A 25,745-nucleotide genomic window follows, 5' to 3' on the forward strand; every position below is an offset into this window, starting at 1 on the left:
ATGGATGCGCGGTAAAGTGCGGTGTTACGACAGCGTACAGAATTGGGGGGAAATTATTCCCTTCGCCGCTAGATTAAAATAAAAGGAAGTGTCACTCATCATATTTTTTTATGATTTCAATTTCCAGACTGTGACCTCACAGAGAGTTTCATTATCTTGCGAAAAAGGTGCGCAGAGTGAGTCTCTCAAAGTGCAGCAGTCACTACGGAATGAGGGTTGGACAAATTCTGCAACCAATGAGCAAAAAGCACATTTACTCATGTAAAGCCGTCATTTCCAAATTTATTAACATAGATATTAAATGCACTTTTTTTGGTGCCATCCAGAAACAGTAGCTTATTTTTTATTCTGTCACAGCCCCTCTTCATCTGCATTTTGGAAGGACATAAACAGGTTTATTTATAAGAACACTGTATGTTCAAGTACGCCAAAATCTCTGAGTTATATGACGAATTTAAGTTAGATTTCTCAATCAGTAATATTTTTCTGTTTGAAATTTTGACAGATAGCCTACTTTACCTGTATCGCAAAAAGGAGATCATGCAGTTCTTTTTTATAGAATTATTTTTAGCTCCTGATTAAGTTTGCCGATATAGAACTTGTTGATATAATATCTATTTATTAGCCTTATACACTTTTTATATTTTATTTGTTTACTTTCTTGTATCTCATTAGATTGATATTTAATCCTTTGTACTCATTGGAGCCTTCAATTGCCCAAACATGTCCAACCTCCACCACCAGATGAATATCTGTTCATAATGTTCCACAGAGACAGACAGAGAAAAGGAGAAAAAAAACGCACAAAAGTAGACACTAACGAATTATTAAGCACCTGAAAATAACGTTTACTGAGTGCTTTAAGGTAGATTATTGTACTATTTCTGTTTTATGCTATTGTGTTCCCATATTCCACATCATTTTAGCAGAAAATATTTACATTTATCCTTATTTAGTTATCTGCTGCACTTTCACATAGACTACACAAATCAACCTGATATCAACTTCTGCATGAAATGTGCTGAACTGTTATTGGTTAAAGAATTACATCACATATTTAAAACATGAGCTCCACTCTAACCAAATACATGACAAAAGGCTACTTATAAATTAATACATAATAATTGTCCGCTGATGCGATTAACACTTTTGTACATCTTATTGATGTCTTTTTCAAACATTGTATAAGTTTTGTGGTTGCTAGTTGCTCGATAAAATCATTTGAAACAATCATAATAAAGTCAAATCTAATCTAATCTAATATCCTAACGCTTTAGCCACCAGTTTTAAATGCTGAATGTAAAATGTAGCCTTTAATGCTGGTAATCTATAAATGAATGCTTACAAGTTTCTCACTCCCGGATTTAACCCTGTAAACCCTAGAGGCCCCCAATTGGGGGCCAGGAAGAAGAGTTAGCAAAACTATTATTAAAATATGGACATATATACTGATGTTTACACATCTGAACAAATCTCACAAGTGTTCCCTTTATTATTATTAAAAAAAAAAAAAAGTTTTATAATTTTTTTTTATTGTGGTTGCAGATATACTCTTTTTTATTATGGGTATGCAATTTTCAAGCAGAGGCCTAAAAAATAGGTGTGTTTTTAAAAGGTTAATAAAAAATGTGTTGTTGAGATGTTACACGGTCATTCAAGTTTTTTTTTTTTTTAATGACATCAGATGTTTCAGATTGTCTGCAGCCCGTCCCTAGAAATAGGTCCTCACCTGGTCAAAAGAGTTAAGAGTTTTAAAACACCCAAATTTTTTGTTATTATCAGCTTAAACAGACACATAAAACATCAGTAAACAATTTATGAAGTTCTGATCTTTAACAGTTACAATTTACAGTATAAACACTCAATTAGGGGTCTCTTTATAAAGCAGTACAACTTAGTAACATCATGTTTCACGACATGGTCTCTATCTACCTGCCACACCTGTCACATACAGTATTATCAAAAAAGACTATATAAATGGAAGTTAAAGTGGATTTCCAGGTCATAATATACTGAAGCTTTTATCAAATTTTGTTACATGTGCTCTACCAAATACGCATTGAGAATATATGAAGATTAAATGAGCCAAACACACAGCTTGAGTTTCGGCAGTTTATTATGTTGAAAAAGAAGAGAGAAAAAAAAAAAAGTCATGCACAGACGAAAATTAAAAGAATTTTTTGATAAGACATGACAAATCATTTAAAAATATTTTGCATACAAAAAGGAAAAAAAAAATCATTTCAGCATATATATATCCATATTTATGTTACACAGCCTATCTGCAATATAATAATGTTCTGTAATGTATCACTCTCAATACTGTAGCAGTAGCAGACATATTCCAATTTTCTCTACTGACTGATTTCTCTATTCTGGAATAACTAAACCAGTAGGACTCTCCCAAAATGTCACTACATGCCATGCTTTCTCTTCAGAGTAAACACTTCAGTCAGTGAAAAAACTTCAGTTAAAAACTGACACAGAGCTGTACTGGAGAAGCTGAACGTTAAGAGCAAACCTTCAGTGAGGCAGAAGGAATGTACCACTGACAAATAAATACTTAATTTTTCCTTCAAACAGAAAAAACAACAACCCCAAAAAAAAAATTATTTAACACGAAAAACAAAGAGATTACACCAGAACAAGGAGTGTCAAATCACACAGTACCTTCAAGATGTATAGATCTCATAAAAGTAATTTGAGGTTTTGGTAAACAGATTGCATCACAGTAAACATTGGCTGACATCTGCAGTCTCAGGATCTCGCTGCCACTATTTGAAGGAGGGTAAATTTGGCACTTTTATGCTGATGTCACCAATGTTGATGTTTCTGGGCATTTCCGGGAGGTTCATGTTCTTTACAGCTGATACGGCACGAGCAGGCGCTCCTGCAATACCGGCCTATACACACACACAGACATACACACACACAAACACAAAACACACACACAAGGAGGGTTGATAAGATACAAACCAGTAAAGCATAAAACATGCTGTTCACGACAAGACACTGAACAGTGAACACTGGACAGACACACACACACACACACACACACACACACACACACACACACACACACACACACACACACACACACGCACGCACGCACGCACACACACACACACACACACACACACACACACACACACAGTGCTAAACAGAGTACTAGACAAAATAAACAGTCAACTGCTGACAAAATGCAAAAGCACTGACAGCTACTGAGACAGACAACATGTGCAAATGTACATTCAGATGCCTTCATAGCTTTGTATGCACATGCACTATTTGTTTCTAGAATGATTTACATCACAACCAGAGCCAATTATGAGTCAACTGTGAGGACATACTGTACTCCACCACTCATTCACTAATTTGGATGGACTGAGCAGTACTGGACATTCATCAAATGGACAAAAGGCAGCATTGCTTGGAAAGTGAACACACCGGACTCTTGAGGACCAATAAGGGTAAAAATGCGAGGAGAGAATTGGGTAAAGCAGAAAAATGGATTTGGATATGAAGACGGAAAGTGATGTTTGGATAGATAGCTGTGTATAGAATGTGTGGGTCAAATTTGAGAAGACATAATGTGAGCTTTAGCCATAATAATACAGGTGATGCTGTACCTCTAGTGGGTGGAATTACTGCTGGAAAGCCTACACATCACAGTGGCTAACATTTTTCTGTCTGAGTTCATATTTGTGAATAGAGGGACAAGAAAATTGTGCCATTTACACGTCTATCATGTTCACTACTGATGACATGAGAAGGTTGTAACAATACTGTATATTAAACTGCAATGGGAGCTCTATTCTGAGGGACAGCGGAGGCACTTCACTCTAACACAATGAATCTCAATGTGAAACTGTTTTCGAAAAATTTTGTGTCTTTAAGAAAAACAACAAGGACGTTTACCTTTTTTTTGGAATTTGAAAACACATCCTTAGTGAACGGTTTGATGTTTTTGTCTCAAGTGTCAGCAGACATTTGAGAATCACTGCGGTTAGAGATCCCCCAAATGAATCTTTAGCAGACAGACCCAAAAATGCCCCCAAAAGACTGTGTTTGTCGCCTCTCTTCCAAAAACACTGAGATCAACACCCTTATAAATCATCTACTGATATGACACACACAAACTATGTCTGGAATGTAGATTAATCCACTTCACTTTTTCACAAGGTTATTTCAATGGAGCAATTGTCTGGGGGGCATTTCTCCCTCTGCCAGGAACCAAGGAGACTTGTCATACTGAAAGATGACCGTGTTGTTAACACAGAGGAATGCTGATCCAGCACATGGTCACAGTATTCAGGAGTCAGACTCCAGATATTTTTTGCCTCCCGGGGGGTCTCCTGCAGACCTACTGTGCCAGTCCACTGTTGTGCGTTTTTAATCAAATGCTGTGTGACTAAAATGCACAGAAAAAGTAACTCCAGGTGTGGAACACACAACAGTGGCTTGATTCTCTGCTCTCTGTAAGTCAGAGAGCATTTACAAAGTTCGACCAGTGCCAAATATCTAATCAGTGAGGGATGTCAGTACTCAAGAATAATGTGATAAAGTCAAGAAGACAAACTGTATATACTTTAGAGCAAGAAACCTTCAGCATTTGAGGAAATATGCTTATTTCTCACTTTATTACCAAACAAAATACAGAGGTCCGACCGATTAATCGGCATCTGGTATCGGTTGGACTCTAATCAGTACCATGTTATGTTATGCACTTTATGAAAACAGCTCAGCATATGGACAAGAAACCCAGAGAAATTTAAATGTATTAGTTTATTTTAGCTTCTTGCTCTGTCCTACCAGCATCTCTAAAGCTCACAGCACAAAACATGAAGTATAAAAGCAAACAATTCGCCGTTAAATGTGAGGTTATGTGCCGGACTATTTCTTGGCTGGAGCTAGAAACTCGTGTCTCTGCTGAACAAAATAGTTGAGCACAATCCCTCATAAACGGCACACTATCGTTGTTGCACTTACTTTTTTGTAGGAGTTAAAGAAACAATATGAAACCTTTTAAGTAGTGGGCTTTAGAGGCGCTCATAGGTGAGTTTTGTGAGCGTTTGACAAAGCCGAGCAAGATGTTTCCCTGCTGCTAGCCTCTACGCTAGTTCTAGTTAAACAGTACTCATCATCCAGACATGAAACTAGCATCAATCTACTCATCAAACTCTCGACAAGGAAGGGAATACGAGTATTTTCAAAATGTCAAACTACAGCTACAATGCAGCATTTTAGGTTAAAGAAATGTTTATAGTCTCATCTGGACAAAAATCGAATAAAATAATTCAAATATTTGCTTAAAATGTGTTTTGAAATGCTAAACTAGAAAATTATTTTAAAAAAATGCCCTTCAAAGGAATTAAAAAAAAAAAAAAAAAAGAGAGTTGAATCATTTCCTCTGACAAAATGCACATTTACCAAATTTAATGCATTGTGTTCCTCGCTAAAAAGAGAAATGGCAACATTTTTGGGTCTGCCATGAAAGATTCCTACTGCATGTTAGTGACGTCAGTTTACTATTACATGGAGGGCCATATGGAGAGACTGAAGGGGGAGTAAGCTTCAGTTAAGGTTACAGTACTTGGTTGTAAATTTAGCAGTACCTGTGTCTACCTGTCCTGCCTGGTAGACTGAAAGATAAACGTCTGTAAAGAGAGAGAAGAATGGAAAGAACTGGACAGGGTCAGGAAAAAGAGGAATGAGGAATGTTAAAGCAGATTAAAGTAATTACAGTTTATCTCCACAGAAAAGTGATAGGACCTATCATACACCACATCTGTAGATGCAAAAGTGATACTCGCCCTTCTCCCACAATTATTCTTTATGGCAAATTATAAGGATTTTAATTGAAAAGAATCAGTTTGATGAAGAAACACTAACTCTGTTTTATTCTTTGCCAGTTTGGAAGAAGAACAACTCGTTCCTTGTTCCCCAGACACTGCCCTGTAAATGAACAGTGTCAGTTTAAATTAGCACCTGTGTGAAAACACAAACGCTGTGGTCTACGGTAGGTCCAAGAGGGAAGAGACAGAGCAGCTCTGGTGACTGTAGAACAGTAGAAGACTCTGCTTACAGGAGGTCAATCAAAAAGAGAAGATTCTGTCTGGTTAAAAGCACACAATGCAGCGCAGATTATTAAAATAGGTATACTTTGTTAATGCTTTTTTTTTTTTTTTTTTAACTTTACCCGTTAGAGCACACAACTGAAAAGCCAGTGGAAAAGCCGGTTAAAAACCTGACAATGCAACCCTTCACTTTGTCATGTAAGCAAACAAAAATGCACCAAATTTTTACAAAATTATGGTTTTCTGTCACTGTTTCTCTTTGTCAAAGTGAAAAGGATTCTCCAAATACACCGACTCAGTGTTTAGACATTACTGCAGTGTGGTGTCAGTAACTTCTAAACAAAGCCAAATCATTAGTGCAGTTATGTTTTGAGGGCTAAAATCCACACAATGCAGAGCAAAAAGGATGTCATGAAATTGTCTCTGGCTGTCTGTCCGATTAAAACTTTCCAATAAAGTAAATGAAAGTTTATCTGCTAGCAGAAGCTGCATGGAAAGCAAAGCAATGTCCTTGCATAGAGCAAATATCTAAGCGAGGACACTGACTTGTAGGGGCTACAAACACATTAGAAAAGCGTTTACTCCAACATGGGCAGCATATAAAATTCACATTCTCCTCTCAAGAAAATGAGCATGTAAAGAAACAGCTTGTTTTCTTTACTGTATGTCAAATTTAAATGATATGGGAGATTTAATGGTCACGGATTCTGGAGGTGCATTGGAACAATGGTACTGTTAAGTCTCCATAGTAATGGCAGGAGTGATGACTATGGTACTGTATTTTATACTGAGGGATACAGGAGAGAATATGTCGAGTCTTGATCTGCGTTGAGAGCAGCGCAGCAGCGAGCGAAGAGGCCGGAAAAAAAGAGCACAAACACTCAAGAGTAGGTAGGGAGCATCCACAGGGTCACTGGAGAGAGGCATGCAGGGTGCAGCATACACACATGCCTGCATACTGTATACAACATCTCAGAGTTGGGAGGTACAGTCAAGTCATACACGCAGCGAACTGGCAGGGTCACGCTTACCTCAGACTTCTCCATCTTGTTCTGGGCGTCCACCTGCATGATGATTTCGTTCATGTTGGTCTCCAGCACCATGCCGCCCATCACCATCTCTGCCAGAATATTGTGGACCTGAGGGAAAACAAGACGTGTGCATGAGCATTTTTCCAACATTTTTTTTTTTTGTCTGATTCTACAGAAGGTCACATGATAATACTATTTTTGTTGTGTTGTCTTACTTTTCAGTGCAATTTATTCCTCAATCCACAAATTATACTTTTCGACCACCAATCAGTCACTTATAATAACAATAAAGGACAAAATGAAATCATAATTACAGTAGGGCTTCAACTAATAATTGCTTTTATTATCAATTAATCTGCTGATTATTTTCAAAATGAATAGCTGGATTTTGTTTTCGTAGTAGATTCCCAGGGATTTAAATGACATTTAAATTGCTTGTTTCATCCAAGCAGCAGCCTCAAATCCAAAGATGATCGGTTCACTATCAAACATGATATGGAGAGGGGGGCACATTTGGGAGGCTCAAGCTGGGAACGTTTGACATTATTGCATGAAAAGTAACTTGAAAAAAATTATTAATCAACTAACAAAATGATTAAAAAACTATGAATTACCTAACCAATTCATTAATTATTGAATTTATTAATAAACTTTTGCCCTCAGCCCTAAATTGCAACGTTAAGAAGTCACACGATCAGTCACATGATGTGTTACAGCTCAAGACATCAGATAAGCGTGGCTCTATAATATGAAGCAATAATGACTCAGACATAAATTTAGAACTGATTGCTTTCATTGTAGGACGAGGCAATTTCAAAGCTAATACATTCAAACAGTATTACAAGCTACATTGCAGAGAGATAAAGGAGTATCCTACCTTGTCCACGTGGAAAATTAAGTCCAGCTCACAAACATTCTCAAAGCATTTGTCCAGGGTTTCCACAAATACCTGAAGAAAAACACAATGCAGACTTGCCATTGATAGTTAACACAAAAACAAATCCAGAAAGACAAAAAGTACATGGCTAAATATGGCAAAGATCAATTCGTGCTTTCTGCATCTGCGTGTCTGCGTTGGTTTATGTGACGGAAAGTTCATCATCTGCCTGAAATTTGTGACTGCATGGACTGTAGGACAACATGCACAGTGACTGCATGCACTGGAAAAATAAAACAGATGTTTATTTCAAAGAGAGAGAGGCTGCGCGAGGAGCGACACCGCTCCACATCTTTATAATTCATCATTAGAGGAGTACAAGGGCAAACAGACGGCATTAATCTCATGGTGAAACTGCTCTCCTTGAATATGCCACCATCACTTTAATAACTCTAGGCCGCCACATCCATCATTGTGAAGAGATAATCTGCATTACATGCAGACATGAGAACAATGGAGTCTGTCCGATTGTAATTGACATACTCGCTGGCGGACTTTAAAGGTGCTTTGATTTGTACACGCTTTCCATTGACCGCGCTCCAAAAACTCCCCAAAAATCGGGTGCTATGCCCCTGTGGTGGAATGGGAACAATGAACTGTGGCTCACGTGTAGGTAGCAGAACAAAGCGGACGCGGAAAAAGTATTATGAATGGAACCGAGTCCGCAGTCTGCTGTCCAGGTTCAAAATCAACGTAAGTCAGCACACGCAGATGCAGAAACCATGAACTGGCCTGAACAGATACACTGTAGTTTCCTAAACTTTTACCTGGATTAAGTCTAAAATTCCTAGTTCACTCTCTGAAGAGTCGACACAAAACACAAAGTACAGCGTGGCGTAGTGTCTGTAGATCAGTTTGTAGTCTGATCCTCCAATCAACCTGAAACACAGGAGACAAGGAAACATGTGGACCATCAACACAGCAACCACAGTCTACTGTACATCTACTTCACCTTGATTTCCACTGTTCTCTCAGACACAAAGACGGTAAAGAACAACAGGATGTTTTTAGTCGCGTGTCGACACATGTAAAGATAGGACAGAAGATATACTAACGAGAGGACATGAAAGGTAGTGCGTATCACATCTGTTGGGTTTGTTAAGAAATCAGTCTGTTTCTGTGACCACAGGAAATGTTTTAACCCTTACTGAATCCTGCGTAATAACCCAGATATTTGAAACACTTTTTAATATTTGATTACTGTGATATCCTACTTATAAATGCTTGATTTTTTTTTAAATTGTATAATATTTACTATAATTTGATTGTGATGCCACAGAGAGAGAGAGAGAGAGAGAGAGAGAGAGAGAGAGAGAGAGAGAGAGGTAACAAGTACAAGAGCAAGTGTGAGCAGTGGAGTTTCCGAGGTGAAACGACACCTAGTTCCTCATTCATGAATGATAAATGAACATCAGACAAACACTGTTACTATCGATTGTCATTCATGAAGCCCTCTGCGCTTTCCTTTTAGAGTGAAATTAATTCCTGCGATGTAGCATCGGAGTAAACTGTCCGACGAAGTGTTTACCTCCACTCACTTTAAACCTGCTTCTTTAGCATCAGCCACTTAAACAGGCCTTTCCAAACTCAAGCGTCTCATAACTTACATTCCTCCTTCTAGGAAATTACACACGTTCTCGTCTCTTTTTGAGACCAAGTGGAAGGTTTCCCTGATGATCTGCTGCTCTGTGTCTTCACTCTGCAGGATGAACGAGGAAACAGAGGTGGTTAAACAAAGACAAAGATGGTTCCGTTTATGTACTTAATTGCTTTTTCTTCTTTTTTTCTTCTATTTTTCTTGGGTACATGTATTAGTAAGGAGTAAAAAAAAAAAATTTTTTTTTTAAATGTATATACTAATATACAGCTTTCATACTCAAACACACAACATATCCCGCAGGCTACGGAGGCAATTATTTTATCGTGAAAACTGAACAAAGGCAAACTCATCTTATAATTTGCCAATGGATGAGATTCTGTTTGAAACATCAAATATCCTCAGGCACGGCTGGACTAACTAGCAATGGATTGTTTTATGGCTTAAAAGATAAACAGGTTTTAGGTGATAAAAATTCAAATGAAAAATCAAGGCGTCTAAAAGACACATTGTCTGACGTTTTAACCCCACCAATCAAACTCTTGGATTGTTTGCAGCTTTAACGCTGAGGAAGCCCCGTCAAAGGGTGTTAATGCCGTCTCAGGGTCCATCACAGGTCAGTGAGCACAAGGAGGGAGGAGGGCGGTCAGTATGCAGCTGGCTGGAAGGAATGAATTCGGTCATGGGACTTGCAGGATTACGCTACTCCCAGCTTTATCATACAGTGGTAAACAGGCACAGCAGTGAGACTGAAAAACGGTAGCGACTTTAAATTTTCTCATTAACAGGTTTCTTGTGTCAACAGTTTGAATGGACTCTGGATCTCATGGCCCTCTCTGACCCACATTTGACCTTTTAAACCTGAAGCTTTTACTCTAAATCTTGGGAAAAGTTTGAACAGTAGCACCACTGCTCCTCTCAAATTTCAATGCAGGATACATTTCTTGCTGTGGTCTTATTGTAAACTGTCAAATAAAGGCAATAAATGTCAGAGAAAGTTACTTATAAATGGCTTTAAACACATATAATGCTTATATAAGGACATTTTAACTGCTCGGAAGACATTTCATATTATTACAGCTGTGTTTTTTTCATTATATGCTCATACCCAAGCCTCTGTGGGCACAAGAAGAATTACACTTGGAGCTACTATACAATAGAGTGTTTCTATACTGCTAATAAATACTAGATAGGGAGATGAAAGTAAAGTGTTACCAGACTTTTGAAGCTACTTTATAATACTGTGATTACATAGGCTGTATATTAACAGAGATTTGCAGTGCCACTTTTGTTTTGGACAATGACCCACTGTCGTCACCGCCATCACATAAAATGCATCTACCAAAGAAGCTGTCAATCATTCACCTGCCTTTTTTTAAAAAAATTCAAAACACAAGCAGACAAACAATCTCGTGGATGTCCAGTTTGTTTGACAGCTCATGTTGTTTAAATTGCAGAAGGAGAAACTCTCCACTGCTACACAACAATGAAGGACACTTTAGTGTACTTGCTGATGGGAAGTGAAGTTTTATGTGGTGTGGATTTGTGCGCGCACACATTTCACTCTGCTCTCCCCGACGTGTCGCCCTCAGATTGGACAGATGCTTCGGCTTTATGTCTAACCCAGTAGGCCGACTCTAACTAACAGAACGACGCCTCTTCAGCTCTGCCACTCAACACGCACACAAAAACACATCATGCTTCGCTTTCTTATTTCTGTCTGCATAAACACAAACACCAAACTATGGCCCAGTTTTAACAGTAAACTAACTTAAATAAATAGTTTTCACAGCTGGCAGTATGTGTGAAATATGATATCCTGCCAGCCAGTAAGCTGACACCTTAGCTGGTAATATAACAGATGGTGTCTTCATAGCCTCCTTATAATCCAATCAATTATAATTTATCCTCCTGGAATACAAACACACTCATGTCCTTCTCAATACACAGATTATACAACAAGTAAAATTAAACTGAGGGACTGTTTTCATTAGGAAATAATCTGCTGATTTCTTTTATGGAGTTAGGTCTATAAAACGTTCCATCACAGTTGTCTAAAGCCTTGTTTTGTCTGACCAACAGTTCAAAGATCTCTAATTTACAATGATAGAAATACCATCAAATCATCAGATTGGAGGATGCAATAATGAAGATACTTTTTTCTTTAACTATAACATAAATGATGAATTACTTCTCAGAGTTTTCAATTTTCTTCTTCTACTGAAGAACTAATCAAATTAATCAATTGTTTGTTTGTGTTTGTGCAAAGTACAAGGAACACAGCTTTAACTTTGTTCTCTGTTTTGTTGGTATTAATTTTTTTTTTTTCTAGAAAATGTCATGCAACAGTAAAACAAGAGTTTCTCAAAGCCTATAAGGTGACATTGTCAAATGTCTTTATCCAAACAGCAGATATCTAGAGCTGAATTGTTCAGTGGAAGGAATCGAGTGAGACAAAATGAATCAGCGACGATTTTGACAATAGATTTTTGATCATTTGATTCTGCAGCTCTTTGCCTCTTACATCTGAGGATGTGCTGCTTTTCTTTGTTTATATGATTGTAGAGTACATATTTCTAGGAGTCGGACAACAGAAGCAGTTTAAAGATGCCACCTTGGCCTGTGGGAAAGTTTGTTTAGCATTTTGGTTTAGCTGACTGATCAATAAAATAAGAAAATGATCTGAATCTAGTTGGAGCTCTACTAAGATCCAAAGAAAAATGAGAATCAGTAAATCCTCACTTGACATACTGCAAGTGTCTTTGATTTTTAAAACTAGCATGACATCATGTTCTGTCAGTCAACTCATCTGCCCTCACTGGAGCAGATAATTAACCTAGTTGCCTGGTCAAGGCGCTGTGTACTCCACTTTGTTATTGTAAAACCAGTATTAAACAAGAGGCTGGCAGCCAGCATTGAGATATACAGTAAATCCAATTATGAGAACAAGCCAACACAGCTTGTCCAGCGAGGGATATTACATAAGCTGTCATTGGTTACCTACAGCCTGAGGTTACCTACAGAGTAGCTCCACCAGGTAACACCACCCTAAAGTTAATGGAAACAAGGCTAAATGGCACCAGCTGTGGTGAGAGGCTGGAGTGAGCACGAGTCACTCACAAGGGCGTTATTAAAGTCATGTGACACAAACAATGAACTCACCACAGCTGGATCCTGCATGCGGACTGGATCCAGCTGTGGGCGCAGTCCTATTCATACAGGCTCGGCAGTAATGTGATCGCCTCGCTTCGGCTTGCACACGTTTAATTATTCATATTGTTAAAGGACAGCGTGGATCCGACTGACATCTCAGTCACCAGGATCGGTGTGTGAGCACATCACTCAAGCACACACTCCATTCAGACAGTATGCAACAGCGTTACTGTACATTTTCTTCCTCGCTCATACTGATTGCATAAGAAAACATGAAATAAAGTATGTGAACAGCCACAGCTTGACATTTTAAATTCACTTTTTCCATCGTGGCCTATCGATCCTACAAAATGCACTGTAAAATGTGGAAATGAATAACATTTTCAAAAAGAAAAGGGTGTTGTTACTCACATAATGCTCGTAGAATTTAGAAAGCCTTGGTTTCCCATGGTTGTTGAATATTAAAATGGCTTTTATCATGATTGTAGGTGAACAGAGTGACGCGGGGAGCAGAAAGGGAGCAGTCTATCAAAGACTGATGTCTGTCCGCCCAAATCTGAGGGGGATTGGGGTTTAAATCCCGTCTCGATTTGAGGTTAGCACGGGATGGCTTCGAGCTACACGCTGCTACTCCTCCATCGTCTCTTTACGGAAATATTCCACGTCAAAGAACCAGTCATGCTCGCCTCCTCCTCCTTCGTCTCCTCCTGCTACGGCAGCCGCGATGGATCAAAAGTCTGCCGTGGTCGACTCCAAGCATATGTACTGCAACAGTTCAAATCCACAGAGCAAAAAGAAAACAGCGGGTTTTCTCTTTAAAACTCGGGTCATTCGGACAGTCGCGTAACACCTAAACATATTTAGTTAATAAGGAAATATGACGTAATGCTGTCTCCATTTCTTACGGTTCCGTTTTTGGTTATTTAAAATAAAGCCTCTCTTTAACTGTATTTTACTTTCTCACGAATTAGCCTACGATAGATTAATTGAAATTATCTACTTCTAATACTGACTCCTAAAATGTAAACTTAAACAAAACCACTTAATGCCTTTTTGATCTTGCTTTTAATAATAGGGAAATAATAAGAACAAACTTTATTTATATAGTTCTTTTCTAAACTTATGTTACAAGTTGACAAGCACCACTCCTCCACGAATCGCCACCTTGATGTGGTGGAGGGGTTTGAGTGCCTCATTGATCTTGGGAGCGATGTTGTCCGGGGCATCAGTCCCTGGTAGGATCTTCCAAGGCAAACTGGTCTCAGGTGAGAGCCCAGACCAAGAGCGGTTAAAAAGACCCCCCAATGAATAGTAGTCCACGGTCTGAGGTCACCTCGTCCAGGTCAGGGAAACAGGGCCACCCACCCGGAGCCAGACCCAAGAGGGGAGGCCGGGCCTTCGCCCATGGGGCTCAGTCGGGCTCACCCCGAAGAAACAACATGTAGCAGCCACCCTGTGGACCCACCACCCACAGGGACAAGCATCGGGGTCGGGTGCAATGCAGACCGGGCCGCGGGCCGTGCCGGGGGTCCGGGCGTGCCGATCGCCGCTAGCGGGGAAAGAGCCGGAGCTGGTGCAGGAGGTGGAGTGGTACCAGCTAGATATAGTTGGGCTCACCTCCACGCACAGCACTGGGTCTGGAACCAAGCTCCTGGGGAGGGGCTGGACTTTATCCTTTTCTGGAGTTGCCTAGGGTGAAAGGCGCCGGGCAGGAGTGGGGATACTCATGAGGCCCCGGCTGAGCACCAATGTGTTGGAGTTCTCCCCGAAGAATGAGAGGGTCCCCTCCATGCACCTGCGGGTTGCGGGGGAGTCAGCTGGAAAGACCTGGCAAGCCCAAACGTGTAGTGAGGGTAAACTGGAATGTCTGGTGGAGGAACCTATCCATGAGGTCTTCAACTCTCACCTCCAGAAGAACATCTCACATCCCGAGGGAGGTTGGGAACATGGAGTCCGAGTGGACCATGTTCAAAGCCTCTATTGTGGACGGGGCTGCAAGGAGTTGTGGTCGGAAGGTCATCGGTGCCTGTCGTGGCGGCAACCCGAGAACCCGGTGGTGGACACCGGGGGTGAGGGAAGCTGTCAAGTTGAAAAAGGAAGCCTTTCGGGCCTGGTTGGCTCAGGGGTCACCTGAAACAGCTGAGAGGTACCGGCAGGCCAGAAGGGCTGCAGCTGTGGTGGTCGCCGATGCTAAAACTCGGGCATTGGAGGAGTTCAGGGAGGCCATGGAGAAGGACTTTCGGTTGGCCTCAAGGAAGTTCTGGCAAACCATCCGACGACTCAGGAAGGGAAAGCAGGGACTACCCCAGGCTGTTCTCAGTGGGGGGGGGGACTGCTGACTCGGACAGGGGACATCGTCAGGTGGTGGAAAGAGCACATGGAGGAACTCCTAAACCCGGCCACCATGCCCTCTGGAGAGGAGGAAGCGTCTGAAGACTTGGGAGGGGGGGGGGGGTCGCACCCATATCCCTGGCAGAGGCCTATGAGGTAGTCAAAAAGCTCCTCGGTGGCAAGGCGTCGGGGGTGGATGAGATCCGCCCTGAGATGCTGAAGGCATTGGACATTGCTGGGCTGTCTTGGCTGACACGCCTCTTCAATGTCGCATGGGCGTCGGGAACAGTGCCCATGGACTGGCAGACCGGGGTGGTGGCTTCCATTTTCAAAAAATGGGACCGGAGAGTATGCTCCAACTATCACTCTCACACTACTCAGCCTCCCGGGCAAAACTTATGCCAGGGTGCTGGAAAGGAGGCTCCGACCATTTGTCGAACCTCAGATTCAAGAGGAGCACTGTGGATGCCATCCCGGTCGGGGAACAGTGGACCAGCTCTTTACCCTCGCAAGACTACTGGAGGGGTCCTGGGAGTTTGCTCGTCCAGTCTACATGTGTTTTGTGGACTTGGAGAAGGCTTTCGACCGAGTCTCTCTGAGGTTTTTTGTGGGGGGTGCTGCGGGAGTACGGGGTGCCGGACACATTGCAACGGGCCATCCGGTCTCTGTACAACCGTAGGAGCTGTGTTCGCATTCTTGGCAATAAGTCACTCGTTTCCGGTGGGTGTTGCCCTCCGCCAGGGCTGTCCTTTGTCACCAATCCTGTTTGTGACCTTCATGGACAGGATATCTAGGCGCAGCCGGGGGGAGGAGAACATCGGGTTCGGGGGTCTTCGGATCGCATCTCTGCTGTTTGCAGATGATGTGGTCCTGTTGGCCTCTTCAGACCAAGACCCCCAGCATTCACTGGGGCGGTTTGCAGCCGAGTGTGAAGAGGCGGGAATGAGGGTTAGCACCTCCAAATCTGAGGCCATGGTTCTCTGCTGGAAACTGGTGGATTGCTCCCTCCAGGTGGGGACGGAGTGCCTGTCTTAAGCGAAGGAGTTTTAGTATCTCAGGGTCTTGTTCACGAGTGAAGGGAGGGTGGAGCGGGAGATCGACAGGCGGATCGGTGCAGCTGCAGCAGTAAAACAGGCACTGCACCGGGCCGTGTTGGTGAAAAGGGAGCTGAGCCGGAAGGCGAAGCTTTCAGTTTACCGGGCGATCTACGTTTCGAACCTCACCTATGTTCACGAGCTCTGGGTCGTGACCGAAAGAATGAGGTCGCAGCTACAAGCGGCTGAAATGAGTTTCCTCCGTAGGGTGGCCGGGCTCAGCCTTAGAGATAGGGTAAGGAGCTCAGACATCAGGAGGGAACTTGGAGTTGAGGCGTTACTCCTTCACGTCGAAAGGAGTTAGCTGAGGTGGTTCGGGCATCTGATCAGGATGCCTCCTGGGCGCCTCCCACTGGAGGTTTTCCGGCATGCCTAACTGGCAGGAGACCCCGGGGAAGACCCAGAACACGCTGGAGGGATTATATCTCCCAGCTGGCCTGAGAACACCTCGGGATCCCCCAGGATGAGCTGGAAAATGTTGCAGGAAAGAGGAAAGCCTGGGTCAGCTTGCTTGGCCTGCTACCACCGCAACCCGACCCCGGATAAGCGGAAGATGGTGGATGGATGGATGTTACAAAGTTTTAAGTAGCTAAATCTTACACAAGGTGTATATTTTTTATTCAATTTTATTGAAATGATAGCCTATTTTAATATCATAGTATAATATCATATATCATATATATTATCATCCGAATACTTTGCCCACCACTGACTTTATTACACTAATATTAAATCTGTCCCATTCCATTGTGTTTATTACAACAAACATTATTTCCAGAGAAAATCCAATAATGCTACTTGATCACTGTGTGTATGAAACATGCTATATAATGCTAGTAATAATATAAATAGAGTCACACTATGAGCAAAAAGTCTGCATAGACAATAAACCCAGACTTGAAATAACATTTTAAAGAATAGGGTTAAAATGAATATAATTAAAATAAAGCATCCCAAATATTGTTCACACTTGGTGAGTGTTTATTTTATGTGCTTCTCCAGAATTTTAGAGATACATAAAATCTATTCACATGAATTGAAAAAGTTGGGAATGTTGTTTGTTGCTCCTGACTAATGGATGAAAGCCTAATTGAATTTGACAGTCAATTTTGTTGTTTGTATAAGCAGACTAAAACAGAACCCTATGTATTTAAAAATCTGTACATGCAAATTACAGCCGCAGTTAAGAGCTCATATTTCACATTTATAAAGCAGTTCTGCACATTGACATGAAGTGTGACTTTGTCAGTGCAGTTTGAGACCAAAATACTTTACTTTTAATTACAAAACGGCTCAAAGCTTATGGAGAAAATTTATGTTATCACCATCTTAGGTAGTTTTTTTATATTTATCAAGCACACAAATAGTTGACAAACCCTTATTTTGGAAAAACATTAAATGCCAGCTAACTAGTTTAAATGTTATTTCCCATCAAGCTAATGAAAATTCACTACTATGCTGAATAATCTTCAGTTTATTTTTCCATGAGGATGATCCTGTCTGGGTAAAGGAGATTCAAAGGTTTAGCCACAAGGTGGAGCACAAGTACGTCTCGTATTGATGATGTGGCAGCTCAGAGGAAAACTTAACTACCATTGATGCAAAAAAAGTTCTGCACTTTCAACAAACATTAAGTCCCGAATCTTCCTCAGCCAGAGAGGATTTTCCTTTGATGTACTGACACGTGCTGGATGACTCAAAACAAACACTTAGTTTTCCTGCTGGAATATCCCAGCATGAGTCCAGCTGGTGCCCAACCAACCAATGTTACCTTATTTGTTTCTGAGAAATAGCAAAAGCATGCTGTGCCGTGCTTACAAAGTATCCTTGAGAAAGGCACTGTGCTCAAAGTTGCAACTCTGCTCTCTGACATCTTCATCGGATTTTTTTGTATTTCAGAGCAGCTACTGCACAACAGTGTGCAAAAACAAACATTTTGTACATAATATTTTCACCATATAATCTCCTCCTTCACAGCATTGTTTTTTCTTGTAGAAAAACAGGATGAAGACTGTAAGGGAATGACCTAAAAAGTGCAGGAATGTGTTCCATGTACAGGAATGATTTATGGTGAAGTAGTGAGAGCTGGGCTGGCCAACAAATGGGCTCCAAGAACAGCCCATTCACAAGATGTTGGATGTGATGTCAAAAACATCTGCCTCACTGTTTGTCTGTGTCTGATTTTCAAAATGAATTATGCACAGGCAGGTAGAAATTTAAAAGCATTTCTTGAGGTTGGTCTCCTGTGGAATATACATCACAGGAATACCGGAGGCCCAGGTATGAGTTTTGTGAAACATCTCAGGTGGAAGCCTTTGCACTGATTTGAATAAGCTATCTCAAGATAACTTGTCTTTCTTTCATTTAGCTGACTATTCTTCCATTTTAGCTAACTTACTCTAATAATTTCCCACCAAAGCTTAGAAACACCCAGCATGTCTTTATTGCATAATCCATCATCAGGTACAAAACGGCTACCTTTATAGTTTGATACCATTCCTCAGTGAGATGGCAAAGACCCAAGTAAAACATCATGTATCTGCACGAAGATATTTCTATCTCTTTTTTCTCCTTTCCTTTTAATAAATAGCCTTTTCAACAACCCGGATGTTTTCATAAATATCATTAACTAATTTAACAAATCTATTTATTCATGCAGTTTTAACAGTCATAATCTCTAAATGTATCCAAAACAGTGGGTATTCAAAGGCCTGAAAATAAAGCCCTATATAATAAATGTCCATGCCAGCATATTAGTTTTCATGTTTCCCCTAAACATTCAGTCAACCTTTCCACCCCTCACTTGTTTGTGAGTCTGTGGTCTGCACACACCTTGAACAGCGTGTTGTTGAATGCGTTTCTGAGAAGAGGGCCCACAAAATAGAGACAGAATAGCTATTGTTGGAGAAATGCCTCAGTAAGAAAGAATGAGAAAAAGGGTGGTTGTTTGTGACAACGTGGTAGATTTGGACTCAAAGAGGATTAGTCCAAGTTGTTAATGTGTGAAATGAATGCATAATTTGATTAAAACATATAAAATAAAAACAGAAATCGTATAGAAATCACATCTCTTTAATAAAGTAAGTGAGGTGAAAATGCAGTCACGTAATTTTGCATTTTTTCACAGGGGATTCAAGTTAATTTAAATAATGTGCTGTGGGCGTTCACCTTTTCCCGTAATGGTACAGTCCATCACCAGCTCGCCCCCAAATTGCGGCGCCAGCCTATAAAAAAGTAAGGCACTGTGCAAAGTTGGTAAGAGAAAGCTGTTGTTTGAACAGAAGAAAAATAGCTGGAAAAAAAATAGCCTCTACTGCAGCAGAGATGGAGCACACCGAAGTGGTGAAGCCAGAAACTCTGGATGACCTGATAAAAATCCTGCACAAGATCTTCGAGACTGACTGCATCAATGTTGAGGAGGTTCAAGATATAATGGAAGCATACGAGAGCAAGCCTCAGGAATGGATGAAATATGCAAAGTTTGACCAGTACAGGTAAAACTGTTTATGTTTCATTATCTTGCTGATATTTACAGCTATTTAGACACCACCAGCCTGTTGTGATGTTGTTATAACTATATTCCAGTTTTTATCTCTTTAACGGTATTCTTACTCTTGTTTGCACTGTGTCTACAGTTTATATCGCTGCCTTTAATTTTTAAATCGAAAATTTCTCTAAATTTCTCACTTATTCTTGGGGGAAAAAAAGTGTAGACTACTATGAATACTATAAAAATTTTGTAACGATTCAATGTGAAATTCACACAATCAGTTATTAGAAATGTTTATTACATTTGGATAAAAACTAGTTGTTATCTCCGTGTAGAAGCACTCTTCGTCACATCTTTTTGAGTTAAAAAAAAAAAAAAAAAAAAAAACTCGTCTGCATAGACAGATAAATAGATACTTTATTAATCCTGCAAGGGGACATTTTGTGATTTCAATTTGCTTTTATTTTGAAAGGCCGTTTAAACAACGAGCTGTAAAACAGTTTATTCCTTAGTGCAATGAGGGATCCTCACTCTAAAATATGGCTGTCCAAAGATCCCTTTCCCAGTGTTTTGATTAGTGAGAGCTCAATGGAGGGTGGGTGAGTGGGCCATCCAATCAACACCGAGAACGCACACACACCCGCTGATTTTTGCAGAGATGGATGCTCGGGGTGTGACTTCCTGTTGCCCAGCACGCAGCTGCAGCTGCCTGGAAAATATTTGCAGACTGACGAAGAGTACAGAAAAACGTGCCGACAATATTTACTGATGAAGAGTGGACATGCTGTCCTATATGCAGGGACAGAGAGTAGATGTTCTGTATGGAAAAAAAAAAAAAAGATGAAAATCTTGTAAGGGCCACATTTTCATAATCTTATAAGACATTTTAATGGAATAAACCTCAAAATGTATGAATATTGTTGCTGTAGATTCATTAAAGTTTAAATGATTCTAGATTATTTGAATTATTGGCCTCTATTGGTATGTTTTATGTCTTAAATTTACAAAAAAAACATTTGCAGTACACTTTTGGAAGTCCTATTTTATGATAAAAGCTTCACAAATTCAACTCATGACTCCTTTAAAACCTTTTCAACTGTCTAGTAAAGTACTGGGGATGTATAACCTATCATGTCTCCACATCTTTTTCACAAATTGCTCTCTTTTACAGGTACACAAGGAACTTGGTTGATGATGGCAATGGGAAGTTCAATCTCATAATTCTCTGCTGGGGTGAAGGCCACGGCAGGTGAGAATTGATGTTAATATGATCGGTTGTTACAGAAAACACAATGTTATCAAGAAACTTTTTGAAAAGTTGCATGATGTATCAACAGTCTCAGATTATAAATGTAAATTTAAACCTATTATATCCTATATATTGCATTTAGAAAATAGTGAGATTGTTGTCTTGCATGTTTATCAGTGATGTTAGCAGCCTATCACCTTTATATGCTGTATATAAAAGCAACATATTGAAGTGATGTTCTCTGGCAGCTAATGTAGTAGCTATTAAAGATAAGAAAGTCCAATGTTCTCCACACTGACTGGAAGGTTATGTAAATAGACATTATTTACTCTCTCGTGCCCTACTTCGTCAGCAAATATCACCAGAACAACTGATAGTTGCGGAAGTTGATAGCAAAGGGAGGAGTTCATTGAAGTCTGATCGTTTTTGGATGTCCAGGCGAAGCGATAGCTGAGTAGTTAGTAGTTAGGGTACATACTGCATGGGCGCAAATGCAGTCAGTGAGTGTCTCGTTCAATTCCCAGGTGGATGGACCAGTAGTGCATGATATTCCACAGCCCTGATTCCCCTCATTTCCTGTCTGATCTATCTAAATGAAGGAATGCAAAAATTATCTTCTGGATGTACTGCAAAACCTCAAGACAGGTCTTGATATGCTTACATATTATAGGACACGGACAAGCAGCTGTTTTTCACAAGACAAAATATTTTATTTTACCAAAACTGTACCAAAGTGCATTAATGTACCGACAGCAGCAGGAACATGGTTGTAATGTGGCTTTTATCATCGTTAACCACTGGTTTTAGTGCATGAAAAACATGCTGTAATAAGGATGTGGTAGAAGTAATAGTTAATGTACATAACTGTTTAAGTTGTAGGTTTCACAAGAGTTAAACACGTTATGCATGTGTTTTGGCTTATTACTTATAAAACTGTAAAGGCTTTGCATTATATCTGGGATACATTTTGGAATCGTGTACAGTATTTGCAGCCCTGTTGATGAAGACTGAGAGTTTCTAACAACACAAACTCCCCAGAACACAAAAATGTCTCACCTTTAGGCTGAGATACTTTTTCAGGACTGTCTTACAACCTTGGTCCTCATGTTAATGTCACAAAGAAGCCAGTGTTGACACATTCTGACACTGTATACTTGTGTGTTATTTAACAATTTGCAGTAGCATCCACGACCACACAGACTCCCACTGTTTCATGAAGCTGCTGCAGGGTCAGCTGAAGGAGACGCTGTTCGACTGGCCAGAAAATAAATCACCCGGAGACATGGTCCAGAAGTCACAGAGAATCCTCCAGGAAAACAAGGTTGCTTACATAAACGGTAAGAAACCAAACTGTAAGATGACTTTATTTGATCCTCCTTCATTATTAACACCACTTAGATCTATGATATCTGTATATTTATGCATGGGGGCCATTCTTTTACACTGGTTTTTAACATGCTGTTACACTCACATGATGTTGCTGTATCCAAAACGGTCCTGCTGTGTTCAGTTCAACAGAGCAAATATGTTCTGTCCCACATGAGATAAGCTGCTGTGACATGTCTCTGAAACTCAGACACAACTGGCTTCAGCCAAGACGGTGTGCAACTCTGCCAAAAGTGTGTCATCTTTTACAGCGCAAAGTAATGCCCAAGTTTCCAACCTCTGCAGTTATGTAATATCAAATTGGTCTCAAAAGTTCACAGCCTGTTGTAACTGTACAATGAACAGTATCCAGGTTTCTGCCACAAATCACCACGGCGCATTTCCCCAAAGCAAACAGAGCCCTGGTGTGATGTTTGATCTGCCACTAACTGCATCCTGTGTCACAGCATTTCCGTGCTGCACACTTATATGTATGTGTGTGTGTGTGTGTGTGTGTGTGTGTGTGTGCATATTTTAGACTCCATTGGTCTGCATCGTGTGGAAAATGTCAGCCACACAGAGGGTGCAGTGAGTTTGCACCTTTACAGTCCTCCTATCCAGATCTGCCAGACCTTTGACCAGCGGACAGGGCACAAAAACACCGTCAAGATGACCTTCTGGAGCAAATTCGGAGAAAGGACTCCATTTGTAAGTAGATTTGTATGGCTTTAATACAAACTGTTTCAATTCAAATTGGCATTATAATGAGTTAGAGCAAAATCTTTCTCTTTATTGTCTCTATTTTGAGAGTACAATTCTGCTTCAGTCTATCAGTGCAGCAAATCATGACTACACACCTGTTAATGTAGTCATTTTTTAAATATTACCAAACACCCCCACATATGGCAACAGTACTAACTGTTAATTCAACGCACAGACTGCCACCTCCCCCCAAAACGCCTTATAAGCAGGAAGTGGGGAGTTTTTATAGTTTCTTGCTCCTCTCATTAAACAAAACATACAGGCAATTAAAGCGGCACCCCATGAAGATTCAGGAATTCATAGAAAGTTTCCATTTGCTTCTCTCGTAACAAAAATGTTTTCATTAGCAGGCAAGACATGTAATTTATTGACCGGAGAATATTATGTTCAGGGAGAGGAGAATGAACTTAAGTCTGAATAAAGTATTCCCAAAATCCTGCACACATTTAAATAAATTAGAGATAAATTGAAATTACCCAGAATGGTAAAGAGGTGTAATAAGAGCACAGACACTGTAGGACATCTACCTGTTTCGGACATCCTGCCAATAACAGTGGCCTTATCTTAAATCTGCAAGTTGTATAAGCAGACCGTGACTATAACACTGTTAAGTTAGTCCATTAGATTGCAACACCAAACGGAGGAGATAAGATAGTACAAGCAAGTACACAATGAACTCAACATGCGCCCATAGCTCTCGACGACTGCAAGTAGTATAACAATATTACTCAAGTCTTAATTTGGAACCTGTCTGACTAATCCTGGTTTAAATTTAGATTGGACTTAGTTGAAAGATTCTAGAGATATATGGACATCTGCGACTAATATTAACTCGCTCTGATTTCACTTTTTTCTTAGGAGACCACAGTTTCGCAGGAGAACAACTAAAGGTCACCAAAGGAGGATCCAGATGATGAAGACAGTTGCATTTAAAATGACAATGCTACTAAAATGATTCACAGGAAAGTGCTGGGGAAGCAAAATGCGGACCTACTATGACTAAGCAACCCATTTAAAAAAATAAAAAAATCAGGAGCGGGCTGGTTCAAAAGGACAACCCGGTAATTAGAATGGCTTTATCGCTGCCCAGTGTGAGCTTGGCAAATACTGATGAGCACAGGACGAATGCATGAATAGGCTTGGACATGGGTTGAATCTGCCTTTTGTTTGCTGGGCCTGAGGAGACCCTTTTCCAATAACAACATTCCTGCCTATCCAACGACCTGTGTAACCACACTTTTGTAAAGTTATGGCCCATAGTCAAAGAGTAGAGCTTTAGCATTTTAAAAAGGGGAAATATTGCTGTCATGGTGTTTCTCTTAAATTTTATATTTGAAGAAAAGGAAAAGAGTTCTGGAATGAACAGTTTTGTTCTCAATGGTGTACTTTTATAGCTGTTCTTACTGTCGATTTATACCACTCGAAATTGTCTTAACACCTGTTGAAAATTGTCATGGAATGTAACATTGTTTGTGCAGTCGAACTAAAAAAAAAAGTTTGTCCTATTTGCATTTGGAGAAAGAAATGTAAAGCTTTAGAGTTGTGTTGTTTTTAAAAGTGCGATGCTTGTAATTTATTTGCCGGGTATCCTGTTCACTGCAGGAGTGTTTCAATCAGCAACCTCCTAAATGTGTGCATACTAAAGTTTTGACCAAGAGGGGATTCTCGAGGGACTATTTTGTATTCTTAGCCGACTATATGTTTAGATGAATCTGGTATTTTTTCTCAGGATTTTGGGATATTTTGATTGTAGCTGTATTTATATAGTGTGTAGCTACACAGCGTAGCCCCTCTCATAGCACTGTCAAACACGCATGATTTCTGTAACGCAGTACATGATAAATCTGGCCATAACTGTAGACCATTAAACAACATTATCCTTTCACATAACTTTATTTTGTGTTGTCTTTTTCGTGTGTATTTTTGTAATTGTGGAACAACAGGAAGACGAATGGTGTTCTTTTTTGTCTGAAATTCGTAGGCTATGCTGCAGGCACAGAATTCCACAAAGCATCTTGGGTAGACGTGTCAACCACCAAAACAACCTGAGTAAAAGACTTGAATCTGTTGGCTTCAATGCTCCTAATTGATGTATATAGAGAATGTTGCAGTGATTTCCAAACTCTGCAATACGAACTTTTGCCTGGTGGTGTGAAAGAGCCTAACTATGGCACTCCAACTGGCCCAAGTCCAAAAACAATTGTCCTTTTATTACAGAAAATGGACATTACATTTAAATATGAATTAATCAATTAGATTTGCCTTTGCTTGCTATGTGACATCACATTCAACATAGCATAATGCTAGGAGTTTTGAAATGGCTACAAGGTCTCAAAAAAATATGAGAGACAAGTGACAAAGCTGTTCCTGATAGGCCAGATGAACCTTTTAATTCTGAAGAGTCTAAGTTGGCAGTTAGGCGTAAAGTGGCGCCACCTCCAGAAAGAGATTTAAATGCACTGCTCGATTTTAAAACACTACCATTATGCTGTCAAATTTAGCCTTTCCGAGGCTATGGCATGGTTAAGCAGTGAATTTTATATTATGATGGTATCTGCAGTGTGAAGTGGCAGCCTACGAGTAAACTTGGTTTGGTACATAGTGTTGCATAGTCTGAATAATTTGGGAACCTCTGTCCTAAAGGTTCACTGTACTAAGT

At 40.2% G+C, this 25,745-nt stretch overlaps 2 protein-coding genes across 4 annotated transcripts; one reads left to right on the forward strand and one right to left on the reverse strand.

Annotated features, from left to right (window-relative positions):
• Positions 1–2,098: 2,098 nt before the first annotated feature.
• ap3s1 (adaptor related protein complex 3 subunit sigma 1) lies at positions 2,099–13,498 on the reverse strand. Of its 3 annotated transcripts, XM_069707746.1 has the most exons (7): positions 13,207–13,498; positions 9,653–9,744; positions 8,813–8,924; positions 7,986–8,057; positions 7,109–7,216; positions 5,616–5,657; positions 2,816–2,903 (listed from the first exon to the last, which is right to left on the reverse strand). In XM_069707746.1, the coding sequence occupies exons 1-6, from the start codon at positions 13,273–13,275 to the stop codon at positions 5,622–5,624; spliced, it is 489 nt and encodes a 162-aa protein (XP_069563847.1). In that variant the 5' UTR covers positions 13,276–13,498; the 3' UTR covers positions 2,816–2,903; positions 5,616–5,621. The 3 variants fall into 3 exon arrangements, with proteins under 3 accessions (XP_069563846.1, XP_069563847.1, XP_069563845.1); XM_069707745.1 differs by lacking the exon at positions 5,616–5,657 and having other exon boundaries at positions 2,099–2,903; positions 13,207–13,497; XM_069707744.1 differs by lacking the exons at positions 2,816–2,903; positions 5,616–5,657 and adding an exon at positions 5,664–6,900.
• A 5,978-nt stretch (positions 13,499–19,476) lies between these two features.
• cdo1 (cysteine dioxygenase, type I) lies at positions 19,477–24,976 on the forward strand. The gene is made up of 5 exons (XM_069707732.1): positions 19,477–19,714; positions 20,882–20,959; positions 22,139–22,296; positions 22,863–23,032; positions 23,945–24,976. The coding sequence occupies exons 1-5, from the start codon at positions 19,545–19,547 to the stop codon at positions 23,972–23,974; spliced, it is 606 nt and encodes a 201-aa protein (XP_069563833.1). The 5' UTR covers positions 19,477–19,544; the 3' UTR covers positions 23,975–24,976.
• Positions 24,977–25,745: the final 769 nt, after the last annotated feature.

This window comes from Brachyistius frenatus, unplaced genomic scaffold (genome assembly GCF_029030835.1).
Source record: "Brachyistius frenatus isolate BFR_SWC_R1_liver_20210118 unplaced genomic scaffold, ASM2903083v1 Contig_72, whole genome shotgun sequence".
Taxonomy (NCBI): domain Eukaryota; kingdom Metazoa; phylum Chordata; class Actinopteri; family Embiotocidae; genus Brachyistius; species Brachyistius frenatus.